We start from the raw sequence: 19,489 nt of genomic DNA on the forward strand, positions 1-19,489 counted from the left end.
GCGTACGATGAGACCTGATGGACAATAACTAATTACAGCCTTGGCCTCTTTTTTGGCGGGCAGACATGCATACAATTTTGATATTTTTGATAGTTTTTAATTTTTAATATTTTTAAAAATATTAATTTTTTGAACATTGGCGTGTCAAATGAAAGCTTTTGGTTTTCTGATTGGCTGAAGCAGAAAGCTTTCTGATACAACTCTGCGCTGAACTGGTTTTCAAACGAGTTAAATGATTTAACTGGTTCAGTTTCCAGCAACAATTGCATGCGATTTAACTTGTTTACGAACACTGGTTCTAGCTCATTTAACATGTTTAAGTCGTCAATTTGAACGTAGTATTAGTTTTATTTTTAATATTTTTATTGAGCTTTGTACCACGATTGTTTATTAGGAAAAATTGAAAAGCAACAAAGTCTAAGCGGTAGAAGTTATAGCAGCTATTTCGGAGATCACCACATCTCTTCATCAGACTTCTTTTTTCTAGACCTTAGCAGGGAAGTTGAAATGTTAGTTGCTTTTTGCGGCAGGATAAATAGATGATGCATTCTGGTACGAATTTCCCTCATTCCTTGCCAATGCTGAAACCGGTTTGTGCTTAAACCAATATTGGCAACGAATGGCGGTGATTCGTTTCAACATACATCAAAAGTAAACTGAATTCAAATAAGTATTAACAAATTATTTATCTCAGGAATGCAACATAGATTAATAGAAATTTTGATCTGTGATGGAGCAAAAATTAATCCGTAGGGGCTCCTTTCAAATACATATCTTTCAATGCAGGTTAGTGAACACGTTCAAAGTAAAAGTTTCTCTAATCTTCACCGCTTTAAGCCAGTAATGGACAGATAGAAGGCAAAAGCTTTTAAAAGCTCTCTGTATAATTTATCAGCTGGCGCCAAAGAAATGCTTTCGCTGGAAAGCACTTGTATATCATTTAGCATGAGATGCTACAACAGTGGCAACGGCCGAATGAGCAAAGCACAGTTCGAGTCCTAGGTCAGTGGCGTTTTTTTTTTCTTTTTTTACGTTACATTTTTTCTTTTTTAATTCAATTTTCTTAAAAGTTTTAGATTTTATTGTTTTAAAAAGAAAAATATATATATTTCGTAATTTCATTTGATTTTTACAAACTTATTTTTTGTATATTTTTTTTAAATTTAATTAGTTTTTCTGTTAAATTATTTTTCTTTTAATAATATAGTGTTAGAAATAATATTTTTTAAATTTCATTTAGTTTTTAGCAACTTATTATTTTTTTCTTTTTTTTTGCTTTTTTAGAAAATTTACTTTTAATTTTTAGATTTTACTGTTTAAAAAAATGTATTTGTGTTTATTTAATTTTTAGAAACGTATTTTATTATTTTTCCCCCTTTTTAATTAAACTTGGTTTTCTTATTTTCTTTTAATCTTTAGATTTTCTTGTTTTAAAAAGAAATTGCATTTTTTTATTTCATTAAATTTTAAGGATCTTATTTTGTTTTATTTTGTTTCTTTTTTTTTGTTTTCCTGTTTTGTTTCAAAAATAAAAATATTAATTTGTTTAATTAACTTTTAAGTATGTACTACTTTCTTCTTTTTTATTTAACTTTTCCTTTTTCTAATTTAAGTTTTAGATTTTGTGGTTTGAAGAAAAAAAATTAATTTGATTTTACTTATTAGTTTAGTTAGAAAAATATACATAATTTTTTGCTATTTTAAGACCTTCTTGTTGGCAGATTTTTCAATCAGTTTTTCGGAAGACAGTAAAGAGCTTTTAAAATTGGTTCCAGAATTGACAATTGAACTGAAAGAATGAAAAGAGAACATCAAATTGTATACTGCAGCATATATATAAAGCCTTTAAAAGCTTGCCATAGATTCAATCTTGTCGTGTGAAGAGTATAATTCCTATCTAGAAAGCTTGAAAGCTTGAAAGATTTTAAAAACTCTTTTGATTCCCTCCGCTCTCCCAAGCTATTCGTAGATCTGTTGCGTATTAAGTTCTGTTAAGCATTATTTACCTACTTGGCAATTGGCAAGCTTGTCTGTCTCCACATTTCCCAGAGATGAACCTGATGTTGGCCGCCATGGCACTTAGTTTCTCTATCCACTCGAGAACCAATGACAATTTTATTCCATGGAAATGAAGATCGCATTGAAATATTTTCGCACAGGACTCATCCCTGCACACAGGCTTATAACATAGATCTCCGCTTGAAATATATATATAATATACACTTCGTGGTTTTCCCACAGGAAGTCTGATCTTTCAGGCAAATGGGAGCTGCTATGCATTTTGGTGTTTTTAAGAGGTATACACATATATATATATATACCGAAGTCAACCTTATAAAATGAGGAACTATTAATTGATTCTCGGGTCTTTAAACAAATACTAGTTTATTACTTTCCATGTGAAAATAAGGAAACAGACTTAGATGAAACGAAAATCAATGTCCTTACTTTTCTCTCTCTTTCAGCTCTTCACTGGAATACATTCAAGTCCTTTTTCTATTACTTTATATTTCATTATAAGCACGCGAACAATTAAAACGTTTCCATATTATCGCCAACCATAACCACCATTTATGGCTGTAGTTGACATTTCGCTAAAAGCATTACCCAAATATTTATTCCATCACTAATGTGCCCACAACCCGCCCGAACACAAACAAGTATGTACATATGTAACTGTGTGCAGTCGCGACAATGCCACCAACTCTATAATAAATACACACACACATACATACATATGTATTAAAAATGCTCAAGTGTGTTCATGCAACAGCGGTTACTTAATTTGTGCAACTTGCTGCAACTTGGCAAGTGCAGCTGGCCATTTAACACAAGCCGCAGCGCGTCTAATAAACGTTTATTGTATTTGCGCGTTTCGCTTTGCTTATAAGCTTTTATTTGTGCTTACGCGGCATTGAGACACTGAGGAGAGGTGTGCGCTTCTGTGTGCAACTCTGTGCGATTGTGTGTTTAAGTTGCTTTATAATAGCTGTCGTAGTTGTTTGCAAATTGCAATATTAATTTGGCGCCAAGTGTTGGCTAAAGCAACAGCAAAAAAAAAAAAAAACAACACCGCTGCTAACGTCACACGTCTTCTTGAGACTGCAGTGATGTGTAGTACACCCACAAAACCCATCTACTTATCGCATCAGCGTGCAAACTTGCTAACCACCTACCTACCATCTCCGTTCGTCACCTTTCTATTTACTTCGCCTTTGCTGACCACATGCTGTGGCAATTACAAGCCTGCATTCATACTCGTAGCTACATACATACATACATACATATCTACAAATTATTACGACAAATTATGCTTATGTTTATGATGCTTTTAAGGCTCCGACAACGCAGCAAAGGCTTTTTTATTTGTTGCTTGTAATTTGTAGTAGTCTGCCGCCCACTCGTACACACTTAGCCTCTTTCGTAAATTACAAAATCAAACGGTCGTTATACCTAAGTGCAACTGCACTCCTTTTTACTGCTTTAAGATCGCTCAAATACATGTTTACACATACATAAATAAGAACTCGAGCGTTTATTTTTATTAATCTTGATTTTTGTTTAGCATTGGCGAAAATGTTTTCCTCAGACCCTTTCCATATTCCTATGAATTTCTCACTTAAGTCGGAGCTTGTGTACTAGCAGCTTGCTGCACTTACAGAACGACTTTTGAAAAACAATGGAGAATATCACCATAACCCTTATGACCACGGTCTGATTAAAAGCTAAAGATACATGGAAGACCATAATAAGATATATTTGCAATCCTGAAGGCCATGTACTAAGTGGTGGCGACCTTGCGTGTCTGTAGTAGCAGTCAAGCTGTACTGCAGATATTGGCGAACCTTATAACTGCAAGCATGCAAGCATTTCGGTACCAATTGGCAGTGTGTACCCCGGGTTTGTCAGGCCCGTAATTCCACTTACGCGGAATCCCCTGGGTGGTCTTATATGGAGAGCTGGGCATTGACATAAGAAGTGGTGAATCGATTCCTCTTCATCCTTATCCCGGCAAGTTCTGCAGAGGTAGCTTCTTGGTATACGCCATCGATGGAGAATTGGTGCTAAACACAGTGCCCTGTAATGACGTCGGTAAGAAACCTAACAGCAGATTTGTTCAGTGCCAATAGTTCCTCAGTACGACTCTTATTGAGTCTCGGCCACAAGGATCTTGAGATTACATTGTCGTCCCGATTGATCCAAAGGTCTTTGGTTACGGCTATGGCGTATTCTTCAATTCCCCTTTTGCGGCTGCATCTGTTACGAATACTTGTGGAGACTTCAAGTAAAAGACCATGTTCAGCCCTTCTTTTGGTGTGCTTCTCATGGTGTCTGATATACCGAGGCTTGCGAGACTCTGCGCTCTTCCAATTATTATTGCTGCTTTTATCCAACACTGGGAGAAATAAAAAGACATCGAGATAATGGCAGATGCCGGTGTATCCATCTACTCTGAGAGTTGTGAGATGGAGGAACTGAAACCGAACTCTACTCCGAGAGCTGCAGTTTCTTCTGACAAACGGTAGCGGCATCTTCTAGGCTAAGCTTTATGGCATAGTTTATACTATATGGCCTATTCCAGCTGGAAAAGCATCATCCGATAGTTAAGCGGCATTCTAAGTTATACGATCCCAAAAAAAGAGTATTCTACGGGAGTTATGTGGTGAATTTGCACCTCATATGAGCCCTCTCTGCGTCACTCTTTGCTGGCTTCTTGGATGCAGAAATAGACAAGGTTACGAGGCGGCTGATAAGATAGCTCGATGTTGCCCCGAAATGCCCATAGAACAAACAAGATGATTGTGATGAGCTTAAAGTCATTGTGGAAAAGGACGAAACACTTTCTGAAACTCAATGGATCTTCAGCAAGAGCTTAATGGCGGTGGCGTATACTTACGTGTCTCTCTATAAAAACTGCCGCGATGAGAATGAGGAAGAAGAAATCCGCAACTTTTTGTATACATATCCAGCCCTTTAGTCGAGACGACTCGCACATCTGAAGTCACGCTTCTTCACCGGTCTGATAAAGATAGCGGAGATGTAACTTCTGGATCTCCTTAATTTCATTTAGGATAGCAAGTGGTTTAACAGGCTATTACCGTGATTTTCTCGTTGTAAACGAACTCCGGTTTAGGTAATTCCATTCTGGAACACACTCTCAGAGCGAGAACTATGTCTACGTGTGGAGATATGGAATTTTCTATACGCGCCGGCCTAAACGAACCATATATGTATACAATTTTTAATGTCCACTACCACAAGTAAATACATATGTATATAAGTATGTCATGGCAATTATTTGTGAAATAGAAAATACTCATTTTCACAAGCATGATTTATGAAGGCTTTGCATTTAAGCTGCTTACTTTCAACTATTGTAAATAAATATATACATACATATGTATGTGAAATAGGGATTTCATATCAATACTTGCGAATACAGATATAATCTATAATAAGAGTTCAAATGAAAATTTCATAATTAATAATCCCTACGCATATGTTAGCGATGTGCATAAATTAAGTGGACTTTTTTTTTTTTGTTTCTTGTTAAGCTGTCATTTGGGTGTGTCATGGCAAAACAGTGTCGGCAAAGTGACACCTAACAGAAGCTCTACAATTAGAATTTTATAAAATTATTTATGTAAAAAAGCAAACGTGCAGTGAAATTTGTTAGAGCTAACTACATGCATATGTATGCATGTGCATATGTTGGTAAATCTTTACATTTGCAGCGTGTGGCATTAACTATGTTTTTGTGGTTAGTTTTGCACAGCAACTAATTTGATTTATTACGTATGTAACAGATGTAAGCTGAAAGCGTATACAAGCATACTTATTTATATAGTTGCATATATGATTTGATTAGGCAGAGTTCTAAAAACCACAGTGACTACTAGCAGGTACTTAGTTATGTGAATGCATACGATCATGACATAATTTACATAGTATGTATGATGCATAAATCATAAATAAGTACGAAATATGCACATGTGTGTATGACATACATTCGTACCAAGATTGAAACGCAAAAACTGTTTAAGTCGACTTAAGCAAAACTATAAATCACTATGATAGTTGCTGCATAATAGTCTAATTCACGCGTTCATAATTTATTGAGAACTTTGATGTAAAGTTGTGGTCACACTAATTTCATTATATGTATCTCAAAGTGTTCTGGCCTAGGAGAGGGGCAAAGGCAGATCTCTGGCGACAGAGCCACAGCAGTGTACCACGTTTCAGAAATGTACTCTGAATATTAACCCAGCAGGCAAATGTAATGAGTTACAAGCGAGGAGATCATTGATACCCTAAAATAATGTGTCGCGTATCGCTTTATAGATCTATAAATAGAAAAAAAAAAACAAAAGAAGAAAAACGCCCTTGCGCCAGGATTTGAACTCGCGACCAACAGTTGTTAGTCGAACACGCATCCACTCGGCTACAGCGGCTGTTGAGATAACGTGAAGATACGATCTACTTAAACTTGTAAAGTTTTTTGTTTTGCGTGTTGATTTTTCCGATAGGGTGGTAAGATGATTTATTTTGGAACGAATTTTTTTGTGAACATGAAAACCTTCTGCGGATTAAAGGGAAAAGAGCAAAAAAAATTTTTTCGAATTTTCGATCAGAATCGGGTTATTTTTGTACGTATGTTACCAGATAACTTAAACTCTTTGTCTACCGGCCGGGTCCAATCCACCCTACTGAGATTTTATTGTGTTCTAATATCAATATCTGATGCTTTTGAGCTATGTAACTTCTTTACTTTGCTTATTTTTATGCAGTCTATACTTTTTTCATCTTGTAATTTTTTTTTTTAATAATTGGTATTGCTATTGTAAATCTAGCGGAAACTACCAGCTAGAGTCGTCGGACCAACATTATTACTTTATTATTATTATTTGTTACTTAGGGGTACAATGGAACCGAACGGCAGGTAATGCCAGTTTTTTCAGCGCTAAACAAAGGGTTAAACCAAGTTAACAGTTTTGATACATTTTTTTTTTCTTTATTATCTGAAATGGTGTACCTCGAAGGGTGGACCCATACTAATTTGGTTTAGTTTCGAACATTGGATCATGAATAAATTAACGGTATTCCTAAATTTTTACAACTTGTTGCTTTTGTGCTTAAAAATTACTCGTTTTTTTTTAATATTCGAAAAGTTTTTCAAGTTGTTTTTTTTTTTTACTTTTTCATAAAAATATTTTCCTTGTCATAAAAACATATAAATTGAAGTTTTAAAATGTTAACAAATTTTACCTTTTTGCTGAACTTTTAGAAAATTGTCGTGTATGCAGTTTTATAGCCCATTATATATACATATATTATAACGAAGTCTAACGACTGAAAGTTCACGTTGATTTTTATTTTTTTTTGTGCTACTTACCCGAAAATTTTCTAGAAATTTATATTAAAAAGTTGGTAATTTTGATGAAAATTTGTTGAATTTTTTTAAAGTTGAAACTTTGATACTTTTGTATATGGCTCGGATTATAAGGGCCGTTTCCAACTCTGAAGAAAAATTAAAAATTGAAAAGAAATTTTTCCAAAGTTTTTTTTTTTGTTTTTTTTTCGATGAAAAAATTAAAAAAAAATTAAATTTGAACGGGGAACAAATTAATAAATAGCAAATTTCGTGCCAACTTTTTATATTTTATATTTGTTTTTTTACAAAAAAAGCAAGCTCCTAACGAAAAAAAACCAATGGATAAATAAAGAAGGAATGAGGGGTGAAATCAAAATGCGCAAAGATGTTTTGTATGAAAAATGAGCAGGAAAGAATGTTACTCATACGCCAAGTACACTTGAGTCACGTTCTATTCTGCTCATATTACATAAGAAAAAATCCTTGCAAATTTTCATTTGATCACCCATTACTTTCTTATTTATCCATAGATTTTTTTCATTGGTCGCTTAATTACTTTAAAGGAACAGGTTTTCAAATTTTAAAACCGAACTGTGATCCAGTGTAGCCAATTACCCTAATTTAGAGGTACCGATAAGAAAAACGCCAAATATTTTTTTTTTCATAACAAATTTGTTACGCTTTACAGAGTTCTCTTTTAACATATTTTTCCACGGCTATTGCGCTTTTTAATTTATGCAGTGTGAAAAATATTTTTGTTTGCATTGTTTGCAGAGAATTAACAAACTTCTATTGACATAACAAACTGAAATACACATACATATTTAGACATACAGATGCAGAAAAAACCAGAAAACTGTCTGAAATGATGACAAAATTTTTGCGTAAAAAATTCAGCAAGCGAAAATTGCGTAATGTTTGCAGTGACAGTTGCACAACTTTCTGTCTGTCATCGTTTAAAAAAAGTTCATATTTCAAGGGCGAAACTTTTTAGTAGTAAAAAATTTCGGTTTGGTTTTTAAGGCATTTCTCACTCCAAGTGTTTTGCTTTGCATTTAAAAAAAAAAAGCTCCTCGTCGAAAAATGCTTTCGTGTTTGATTTTGAATGGAGTCATCCCTCGCAGGCAGCTACATATAAATGCATGCGTACTTACATATGTACATACATAGGGATGTACTTATTTAACCAAGTGATTCTTCTTCTAGGGAGCGTGCTAAATGTCTTCTAAAAACTAGCTGCATTTAAGTTTTTCAAGATTATTTTTCTCGGTTCAAAACTAACAGCATCTGAAGTTGAAGTCTTTTTAAGTGCCAGTTTTAATACTGCAGCAGCCCAGTGAGAATGGCATGTCCTTTAAGGAAGGGAGCGTACTATCTTCGGAAGATAATCTTCCAATGACCGACTGATATTCTCGCAGCAGCAGCTTTTTTTTTTGACACGCAGCTTTCTCGCATAAAGCGCTGCAATTTCACTTTGAGAAAAAAGCGACAAAGCGCAACGCATCATTCCAATCTTCATTTGGGCGTATCATTTACGCCCGCAGTCATTGCCCATCGTTGGCAAGCAAAAATCATTGTGCAAAAAATGCAATTTCGCAACAATATAAAAAATAAATGCACAAATGGAATCTCTTTGGCATTCATTTCCAACATTCTTTGATTTTATTTTCGCCACTTGCCGCAATTTTTCCTACCAATTTTCAGTGGCATTCTATAGCTACGCATTTTTCTTGCAATTTTCGTTGCTCAGCTCTATGCGCAGTTCATACGCGTATTTATTTGTCATTTAAAAGTATGAAATAAAGTGGAAAAGTAAAAACGAAGGACTTCACAAACTTATTTAATGCGAAAATGTAGAAATGAATGCATGAAAGGATATCAAAATATGTATGTGTGTATATGCATGTGACATGCAGTAAAAGTTGAGTATCTCCTGACTGCTGCTAGTCTGGCGCTTTGTGCGGTTTCTGGTTTCATTTACTTTTTTTTTTTTCTTAATGCAATCAAATGCAATTAAAATATTATTATTTATGCACTTACTTTGTGTGTGAGTAAGTGCCCTGAGCGAGAAAGAACGTAGAGAAGTATTTTAAGTTTCTTTTTGATGCACTTTTATTTGTGCTATTCTGCATAAATATTTAAATAAAAATTTCGCTGTGGAAAAACGAAAAAATAGTGCAAGCTTTCGGTCGCGAGGAAGGATGCGTGACTGTAGCTGATTTGAATTTCCTTGCATATGTGGGTACATATACTGAGCTTTTTTGTCATATCAAATTAATATGCAAATTAAAAGCTAACAAGGGAAAAAAAATCTTTTGAACAAAGTACTTCCTGACCTATCACTATGATAGTTAAATATATTTTGTAAGACATAGTTTGAAAGTTTTGGTTTATTCTGGCACAAAAGCCTTACAGAATAAGCTCTCTTGCCAACTTTCATGGTGAAAAGCTCCTTTGACCGAAAGCACTTGCATATCATTTTCCTCACGCTGTTCTAACAGTCGAATTGGCCGAGTGAGCACCACTGGCGTGCAGTTCGAGAGATCCGAGTTCGAGTCCTCGAGCAGCGGATTTTATTGTTAAAAAAATTGACAGTTTTTTAATCCAATAAAATTTATAGAAACTTATTTTATTTAATTTTGTTTTTTAATTTTTACTTTTTATTGTTAAATTTTTTTTTAATTTCACCCAATTTTTAAAAACCTTTTTTCTTATGTATTTATCAAATTTTTTTATCTTTTGTTTAAAAAACATATGTACAGTTTTATCTAAAAAAAAATTTTTATAAACTTTTTTGAAATTTAATTTTTTGACTTTATTGTATTAAAAGAAATAATATTTTTTTTAATTGTAATAAATTTTTGAGAACTTGTTTGTTGTTCATTTTTTCTCTTTTCAGTAATTTTTTATTTTTTTTATTTTAATATTTAGATTTTGTTGTTATAAGAAGAAGCATATTTTTTATTTTTTTTTTTTAATTTTTAGAAACTTATTTTATTGTTCCTTTTTCTTTTTTCAGTTGAATTTTTTGTTTCCTTTTTTAATTAAATTTTCTTTTAAATTTTTATTTTAAAAAGATGTATATATTTTTAAATTTCGTTTAATTTTTAGAAAACTTATTGGTAAAACACAAACAGAAAAACGCTAAGACGCTCGTTAGCAGATTTTTAAATCAGTCTTTTGAAAGATAAAAAAAGCTTTCAAGATATTTGCCAGAATTGAAAGCCAGTTGCTAGAATGGCCCTGCTAGGCATAAATGTTTACATCTAGAACCATAAGAAATGAAGTTATAGTCACCACATAACCTAATCGCCTAAAAGTATGCAATACTAAGCCAAAATAAGCAAAAATCTTCAATTTCTTTGCGCTTCATTGTGGGTGTTCACACTTGCCTAGTTGTCTTGATAAAATTTCTTAGTCTATAATAAATTTTTAACGCTAAAACACACTTTCTTCAGTTTCTGTTTCTTGGCCCTCTGCTCACGCTTGAGCGGTCACGACGCTTTGCTATGAAGCACTGGAATTTATTTTTTTGTGTTGAGTCTACACTGTTCTTTGGTTCCTCAAAGAAAATTTTAAGGATTAAAATTTACCTAGCGAAACTCGAAATCGGTGTATACATTGCGGTGCTACTTCCAAGTGGCTCCTCTCTACTGGCATCTTCCCAACGGTCAATAAGAGTGTGGCAGCAACTGTGCACTAGAGCTGAAGGGGACCTATTTTCTCATAAACTTTCCTTCAGCCTCAAGCCTTGACTTCCAAGCCTACTTCAATTAGACGTTCTATTTTGATAGCCAAGCGACTGGCCTATAGACCTTATACTCACCTACAGTGAGATCAAAATTTATCGGAGAATGCTTGACCCCTCCCCCGGCCGTCTCTGTATACTACAAAATACGATTGAATGTAGGAAGCTGGCTGGTTGAAGAGTTGACAGTGGTGTACTTGCGAACACATTTCTTCTGCCATGGTGGCCATTTTAAGCTTACCACTTTCCCCTGAAAATAAGTAGCACCATCAAGAATTTACGCGCACATTATTTATTATATACACTGGCGAAAAGTCAGCAAATGTTTGAGCAATTAAATCCACCTCGTTAATTGATATAAAATAAAAGTATATAATAAGTCTGTACATATAATACTCGTATGCAACGAGTTGATACTCAACGATATACCGATTCCTTTCAGCGGTGGTTAGCACTTCAAAAATATCCCAGAGTCCTTATCAAATATTCTCTGCGCTACATGCCGCACGCACGTACAACAACTACAACATAGTGCAACGTAGTAAATACTCGTATTACATTCGTATGTACGTGCACGCATATACATACATACTTGTGCGGTGCGTACCTCTTCGTAAACTTTGAAACATATTGGCTCATTAGTGACATGACCCTCCATTTGTACCAACGCGGCCTTAAAGTTTAACCAACAACTGTTCTTCCCGTACTTACTACGAGTAAGTATATATTTATGTACATTAGGGTGCTCCTTAAATATAGGAATAAAATTTTTACATCAGATTTCCTAAGCCCCAAACACTAAGTCGATGCTACTATAGTCGAGGATAACTAAATTTTGGTCTCTCTCTTTGGGCAAGGTTCAGATTCCTGTATGGAGACTCAAAAAATTTAGATAATTTTTTTTCATCTTTTTAACCGACTCCAATCGCAACCACTGGACTATGTTAGTATCGATTTTGAGTACTAGATGAAAAAAAAGTTAATTTAAATTTTTTGAGTCCCTATAGAGGAATCCGTACGACGAAACGCCTTAAGCGTCTCTAATTGGGACCAAAACGTATATGTGATATTTGTGACCGTGGTATTACCGATTGAGAGGGTGACACTGAAAAAAGTCGTTCAATAAATGTTTTAATGACCATCCTAATGTACATACATATTGTTACTAATTTTAGTAGTTATTGGCCCGTAGGCAAGCGGCTTAAAGTTACCCTTCCCCTTCAAATATAATCTCTTTGCTCCGGTTCTTTCATATTTCTGCCCCATTAAACATTTCCATTTTACGTGCTAATTGCAAATTACTTAATGCAGTTCAAACAGCAGCCTCATATTTAATGGAGTTGTTGAAAGGTCTCCCCTGCATTGATAATGGCATATGGAGTCTTTGGTGAGCTATTAAGGAAAAAATTTTACCAACAAATTTAACTGGCCAAAAAAAATTACAAAATCTAAAACTAGCAAGCTGAAAAAATTTCCTGATATGATACATATTCTTGGATACCCGTATTACTGACTAAAATACCAAAGATACCCGCCCTTGAGTCGCAAAACTTGTCGGTTGTAACTAGGGTTGCCAACATTTTCTAAGATATTTATAGTACTTTTTCAAAAAAATTGGAAGAAATATAGCACCGTTCAAATAAATATAGTATTTTATTTAAAAGAAAAATTAAAAAGGATTTTTAAGTGCTAGACAATTTCTTCCCGTGAATGCCAAATTTGTTGGAATAGAGAGTAGAAATGAAATAATTTTAAGTAGATTTGTTAATTCTTTCTCAGTTAAGTTATGTTTTTGATTATAAACTTAAGACTTAAGTCTATCTCTGAAACCTTTGCGAAAAATCGACACAAAAAATTTAACTTACCCTCCAAAACCATGCGTATGTATGTATGTATGCTGTTCATTACAACACCGACCGAAGCGAAAAAAAAAAAACAAGTAATTGAAAAAAGAATTTTTTTAAGGCAAGCTTTAATTAGTTGTTAATACAAAAAACAAATAAAAAGTTAACAAATGCCAAAATTTTTTGTGCAGTTATTCGAATTTCGGAATCTGAATTTGGAGTTTGCTAAATTTCGAAAATAGATCTCTTAGCATTTTGCTGTAGGGTCGTAAAAAATTCCTTAATTTTGTACAAAAACATGCTATAAGGGTTTTTTGGTATGAGCAATCCATTTCTACATTTATATTTTTCGCAACAGCGCAACAGTAAACATTTTCACATTTGCTTCGAAACCTATTTTGCAAAGGCCCATACTTTCTTCAGTAAATTTGCTTAGAATTAGAATCCTATACTCGCATAGTAAAAAAACTGACCTGCCCTAATGTATGTACATACATGTTTATTCTAAATATAAACTAAGTCGGACCATTAATGCAGGTTTTCAAACTTTAGATCTTCGCGCCACCTACCGGCTAAATTTTGTGTTTAGGTATTTCCTTCAACATTATCATTTCAAAAGTTGAAAAATTCCGCCAAGAAGTTTTTAGTACACGAATTTTTCTATCTTAAAACACCTTCTTGTAGAGCATCACATTTAACACTTTCCTCATTTCTCTCTTTTCAGGCTACTTTTCTCTGCTCAATGACAAGGGCACAGCAACGGCGACCCTCTACACTTCCTTAATACAGCTCGTACGCGAACGTGTGTACAAATTCGTTTCAGTCGACAATATGCCCGCCTTTACCGAGTCCCAGCCCAACGTCAATAACCCACCCGCTGAAAGTTGCCTACCCATGTACACCCAACCACCGCCACCACCGACCAACAATCGACCACAATATGTGAAGACTACGGCACGGGGTGGTCAAGTATTCCGACTGCTAGCCGTTTTCGAGGATGGCAAGCAAGACCACTCCAATACGATCGGTTGTACCGGTAGTGTGACCGCAAAATCGAATAACAATCATGGCCGTGAAAAAGAAAAGGGCCGCTATGCACAGCTGTTGAACGAGAACCGGCAGGTGTTGTACGTCTCGCTCTCCACAAAGGGCAAATTCTATGAAATCGAGCCAGGCATACCACAAATATTACAAAAGCTTGGCGGCATCGGAAACGAGACGAATAAAAAGGCCAATCCGGATTGCGTACATCGCATAACGGCGTTGATAACGCCACAGCGCGAATTGCCGCTGACACTGCGCTACATTTCCGGTCCACATGGCTGCAATAGCGCGATACCCGAAAATGTGTGCATCACACACATAACCACCGAAAATGTGGTGATTGCCTGTCCCATTGAGGATGTGGAGGTGCAGAGTCCACTACACTTACGCAAGCTGCATCTGTCCAAAGAGATGAATTTGTTGAAGAGCTCACTCGGTTTCGAAAGCGAACAACGCATGCTCGCCAATCCCAATGTGCAAAATATACTCAAATTTTGTCAATTTAATTGTGATCAGTTCTTAAAGATGATTGAAGTGGAAATATTGCACCGTCCGGAGCGCTCGGGTTCCAAGAGCCGTGGCGAAGGTTTGAAAATTCTCAAGCCACTGCATTTGCCTAAGCTGTTGCGACGAGAGAAGACCACAATTCCGGCGCATGAGAAGGAAGACTCAATTATATTTCTTAGCAAATCCGACCTCGCCAATCTGGAGGCGAAAGAAGTTGCAGCGCAGGCAGCTTTCGAAAGCGCGGCGAGCAGTGCAAACCGCATTACCGAGAAAATGAAAGTTTTCCAGTCGACAAAGAAAAAGTGGTTCCGCAAGCAAGACAAGCACGCTGCGCACACGTTGACCTCCTACGAATTGGACGTGCAGGCGAAGCGCATGAGCATGGAGCGCTATTCGGATATGTCAAAGCTGTTGCAGGAACGTTTCGGTGACAAGCCAAATGCGCAAACTCATGATGCGCATGAATCTGTTTCCGAACCAAGTGGTGGCGCTTCGGATATCGGCTGCTCAGATACGGAGACCACCACATTGGCAACCATTGATGAGAAACTGAGAAAGGTAGAGACGAGTGGCAATAAAATGATAACAAAGTCTATGTCGCTGCAGGATATCGAGCTCATTAGCGGCGGCGCTGCGGCACGCAAGCCCGACTTGCTGCCAAGCGATACCATCTCCGAAGCGGGCACCGACCTGGAGGACCTTGATAACCAGGACCTGATACCACAGTCATTCATAACTGAGAAGCTATACAATGAGTTCCACGTCAAAACGCGCCAGTACAGCAAATCCTCCTCGAGCCTGCATCAACTGCTGAACTTTTCGTTGCCACAAAAGATGCAGCTACATGACAACAAACGCTCGATGGCGCAGCTAAAGCACAATGGCAGTAGTAGCGTAGCTGGAAAGCCAGCAGCCGTCGCTGACAGGCGTCTGGACTTCAACATTGGCGAGCCGGTGACAGGCAGACGCGCTGCCGGTGGACTTTCACTACTCGCTGGTAACGCCGGCGTTGCCAACAGTCTTGGCATTTTGGGCCACCATTCGGCGCTCGCCTCACCGCTCACACCCACCAGCCTGATCGATGATCTGCCCTATTCAAGCGTGCGCGATTCGCTGGTGCTCTCGAGCGACGAATCAGCATCGGACAATCCAACAGGCAACATCTGTCAGGCGCTCAATATGATCGACTACAACAAAGAGAATATCTATGCGGAAATTTGTCACGACAATATTAGTCATCACGCGGCGGGCATAACATCAGTCTCAGCAGCAGCGACCGCTGGCACCACCGTCTCGGCCATGGGTGGCATTTGCAGTTCAACTACACGTGACACCTTCTCCGGCGATACACATTCCACGCGGATTTCCGACGACTACGGCGACTATGCCTCGCTCACATACACAGCGATTGAGCGTACTGCTCAACCGAACAGTATCCAAACCAGCGGCAGCGCTCTGAGTAAGTCAACAAGTGGACAAACTGTTGTCAACGCTTCGGCACCCACCGCCTTGGCGATTAGTCGGGTACAAGTCAATTGCAACTCTGTCAGTCCAGTGAGCTATCACACCGTTTATTTGGGCGACGAGCCGCTTGGCAACGAAAAACAACGTGAACGTGGCAAGCGTCACAGCAAGGCGGGCAGTAGCAAGAGTCGCGAGCATGTCACTACAGTGGCACTGGAGGGTAACACACCGACAGCCTATGAAACGCACAATACCAGCGGCAATATTGGGGCTACAGCTGCTAGCATCGCCAACGAACTGGAGGAGGTGGCCGATAACATTTACAATACATTGAAATGATGACTAATGTGATTTAGTTGGAAATTGGGTGCAACGGTGTTGAGTATGGTGAGCAGCGGCAAGGGGTTCTACTGAATCAATGCGGCCGCTGACGAGCATTGCTCAGCAAGTGTGCTCAGCTAGGGGTGCACCAAAAGGAGTGATTGAATTTAATTTACTATTACATAAGTAAGATTCGAACTGCTCGAAAGATTAAACAGCATTGTGATGTTTAGGGTTTTCTAAATGACATGAAAGGTGCGTTTGAAAGGTACTTTTGATACAGTTAAAATAATAGCTCATAAATATGGCTTTACTTAAATGTTGTTGGTAAAGAGTTGAGTTAATTCTTGTACTGTCTGGTGTCTAATAGGATAATATAATTTTTAATATTTGTGTGTCTTGAGAAAGTTATTTACTTCAAAAAGTCATTTTGTCGAAGGTCGCAAATCGAAATTTGTTTGAAAACTATTTTAAATTGTTTTGGACTCATATGTATATCAAAAAGTTTTCAGAAATCTTTCAGAACCGACAAGCATTTTTGCCTGAGAGTTCATCTTGGCCGCGGCTTCGCGTCGCAAAAAAAAATTATATCTTTATAGCGGTTATGGGCGCTGCCTTGCCCGCTTTAAGCTTTTTATACATTTTGTATAGGCGCGTTCTGAGAAAAATCTCTCTCTGCCCATCGCTGCTTTATAGCAATACCGCTCCTTTCAAGGTAGATTTTTAAATAGTTTTGTATGTCGTTGGAAAATGCCCACTTAAAAGCTTCAACCTAAAAAATCTCCGATTCCAATGCATAGACATGGACACCACTGTTGTAGGCCAGTGTAGGGCACCTCATAGCCACCTGTGTCGAGCTTTTTAATTTTAAACTTTCTATATACACAGTGTGAAATGGAAAGCTCTCTATACTAGCAATGAAATAAGTGCCACGTTTCGAAAGCCTTTTAAGCTTGAAGCACAAGGTTCCAAGTGTGCTCATTTATCAAAAGGTCGCTGGAAGGATTTCTGAATTTCTCACATACTCACTGTTATTCAACACTCTTTGTTTAAAACAGTATTTCAATTTAAAAAATCATTTCAAAAAGCCACAGCACGAGTAAAATATAACTTTACAATAAACTCTCAAAAGCATACAACTCATAGAGGGCATAAACGCCAATCAAAATGAATCGCGCAAATTAGTATTAAAACAAAATTTAATGAAATATTCATGCAAATAGTATTAAGCTTACTTCAGTATAAGCAACAAAAAGGCATTTGAGTAAATTAGAAACAAAAATTAAAAGGCATTACTAAATATTAGTATTTCAAAAATTAGCAATTAAAAATTTACGTATACATGCAAAAATAAGATTTCACTAAGAATATACTCATACAACTCACTCACTTGCATTTTAAACGATTAATCGATCTACGCAACAGTTTTTAAGCAGTCATATTAAAATAAACCGGCTATCATATTTGTTGTAAATCGTCGAATCACTAAGTTGTGTATTCATCAATATATCTCAGTATCTCAGCTAAAACGATTAATCGATTAATCTAAGAAAACCGATTAACATATCTCACACTCACAATTAGGTCAGTTAATCGACTTAAATTAATACATAAATCAATTGAAATTTTACAGGCTCATTGGTACAGATATTAGAAAAACAAAAGCACAGCAATCAACTTCACCTGCAAAAAAAAACAAATATTTGTAAATAAATACATACAAAAATAATTCACTAATTTGTAGCAGCACAAAAAATGTATCAAGAACAAAAACCATTAATCACAATTCACTTCATCCACTAAATAATACGAGCATCAACCAGACAATTTATGAATACTTTGCACAAAACTCTAATTTTTCGAAATTCAAAAATCTGCAATCAACACAATTTTCGCTGACCTGTAATGAAAAATTAACAGTTTGCTTAAGTTAGTCAAGAAAGTGTAAAAGCCTGATTTAACCAGAAAGGTAAGTGAGCTTTTTTATTTTCTGTAGTAATAACCAGGGGGAGTAGTTTTTGAGAGTATAATTTTGGAACTTTAGTATTTGATTGAAAGCTTGGTTTCTTGTGAAATCTTTCAAAAAGAGCTTGGGCAAGGCTTTAAGAAACTGTACGTAATCATTATCTTATATTTAAAAACTATGGATTTGGGTGAAAGCTTGTTTTCTGGTGAAAGCTGTAAATAAAAATGTTTAGCCATGAAAGCATTCGGGAATCACGTAAAGCTTTCCGCAGCTTTTAAACACGTTTTGACAATTTTAATGAACTTTCATTCATTTCGATAAATTTTCTGCTACCTTGAACTTAAAAAATTCGTAAGCTTGAATTCTTTGGAGTGTGTCAATGCGATTCCAATGCCTAATTCTAGTTTTCAGGCATTTTTAGACTCTTTTCGAATTTAAGCATTCACTTGATTTCATATTTTTGTAAGCTCTGGGCTTTAGTAAAATCTGTTCATATACCAATCACGACGAAAAGCTCTCTCTGGTCGTTGCTTACTTTCAGAAACTGAAAATCATTTGAAATGACAGATTTTTTGTGAAAGCTTTTAATTTTGTGAAAGCTGCATATCATACGAGCGTATGTTTACGCCAAGGCTTCCAGTAATGGTTGAAAAAGTCATTCACCCCTATTGCGAGTGTTGACTAGTAGTAGATAAACGACTGTTAGTTGATTATCGATTATGCATGGTATTTTTAAACTCGTTTTCTCGTTCAATAAGTGCGTGTGAATAGTTTATAGTCGCTTATATATATTAAGCTTTCTATACATTTTGTATAGTCACGTGCAGAGTAAAAGCTCTCTGCCCATCGCTGATTTTAAGGTTTTGTGTTTAGGTTAGAGCTTTCCAAAGGCTTTCTACTTTTCAAGTGTTTTTAGGCTCAGTACAACCGAAATTTCTGATTTGTCTTTTTGTGTGGTGAAATAATGTTTTCATTGAGTGAATTTTATTTCAGAAATTCTAATACTAAATGTTCAAAAAATAAAATATAAAAAAATACGTATTTTCAACTGTAGAACCATTACAGGGCAGCGAACAACAGATAATCTTTGGAATTTTAAAAATCATCTAGGATCGAGTACTATAGTAGAACGCTCATTACATTTAAGAACACATACAAGAAAGCATTTGACATACATAGACTAAGAAGAGAAAAAAAGAGAATAAAAGAAGAATCAAACAAAA

General features: G+C 36.1%; 1 protein-coding gene across 3 annotated transcripts in view; it reads left to right on the top strand.

Annotated features, from left to right (window-relative positions):
- The window catches only part of B4 (imaginal disc development protein B4), a 34,127-nt gene extending 14,737 nt beyond the window's left edge, over positions 1-19,390 (top strand). The window contains exons 5-6 of one of the 3 annotated variants that reach the window (XR_001848265.1): positions 13,689-16,568; positions 17,934-19,390. Coding sequence is in view for 1 of the 3 variants with exons in the window: in XM_017622173.1 (XP_017477662.1) it covers positions 13,689-16,318 (2,630 nt within the window). In the remaining 2 variants the exon portion in view is untranslated. Of the gene's footprint in view, positions 1-13,688; positions 16,895-17,933 lie in introns of those variants that run through there. The other 2 variants (XR_001848266.1, XM_017622173.1) reach the window with 2 other exon arrangements.
- Positions 19,391-19,489: the final 99 nt, after the last annotated feature.

Source organism: Rhagoletis zephyria, unplaced genomic scaffold, assembly GCF_001687245.7.
Source record: "Rhagoletis zephyria isolate East Lansing unplaced genomic scaffold, Rhagoletis_zephyria_1.1 Rzeph_scaffold_00046, whole genome shotgun sequence".
Taxonomy (NCBI): Eukaryota; Metazoa; Arthropoda; class Insecta; order Diptera; family Tephritidae; genus Rhagoletis; species Rhagoletis zephyria.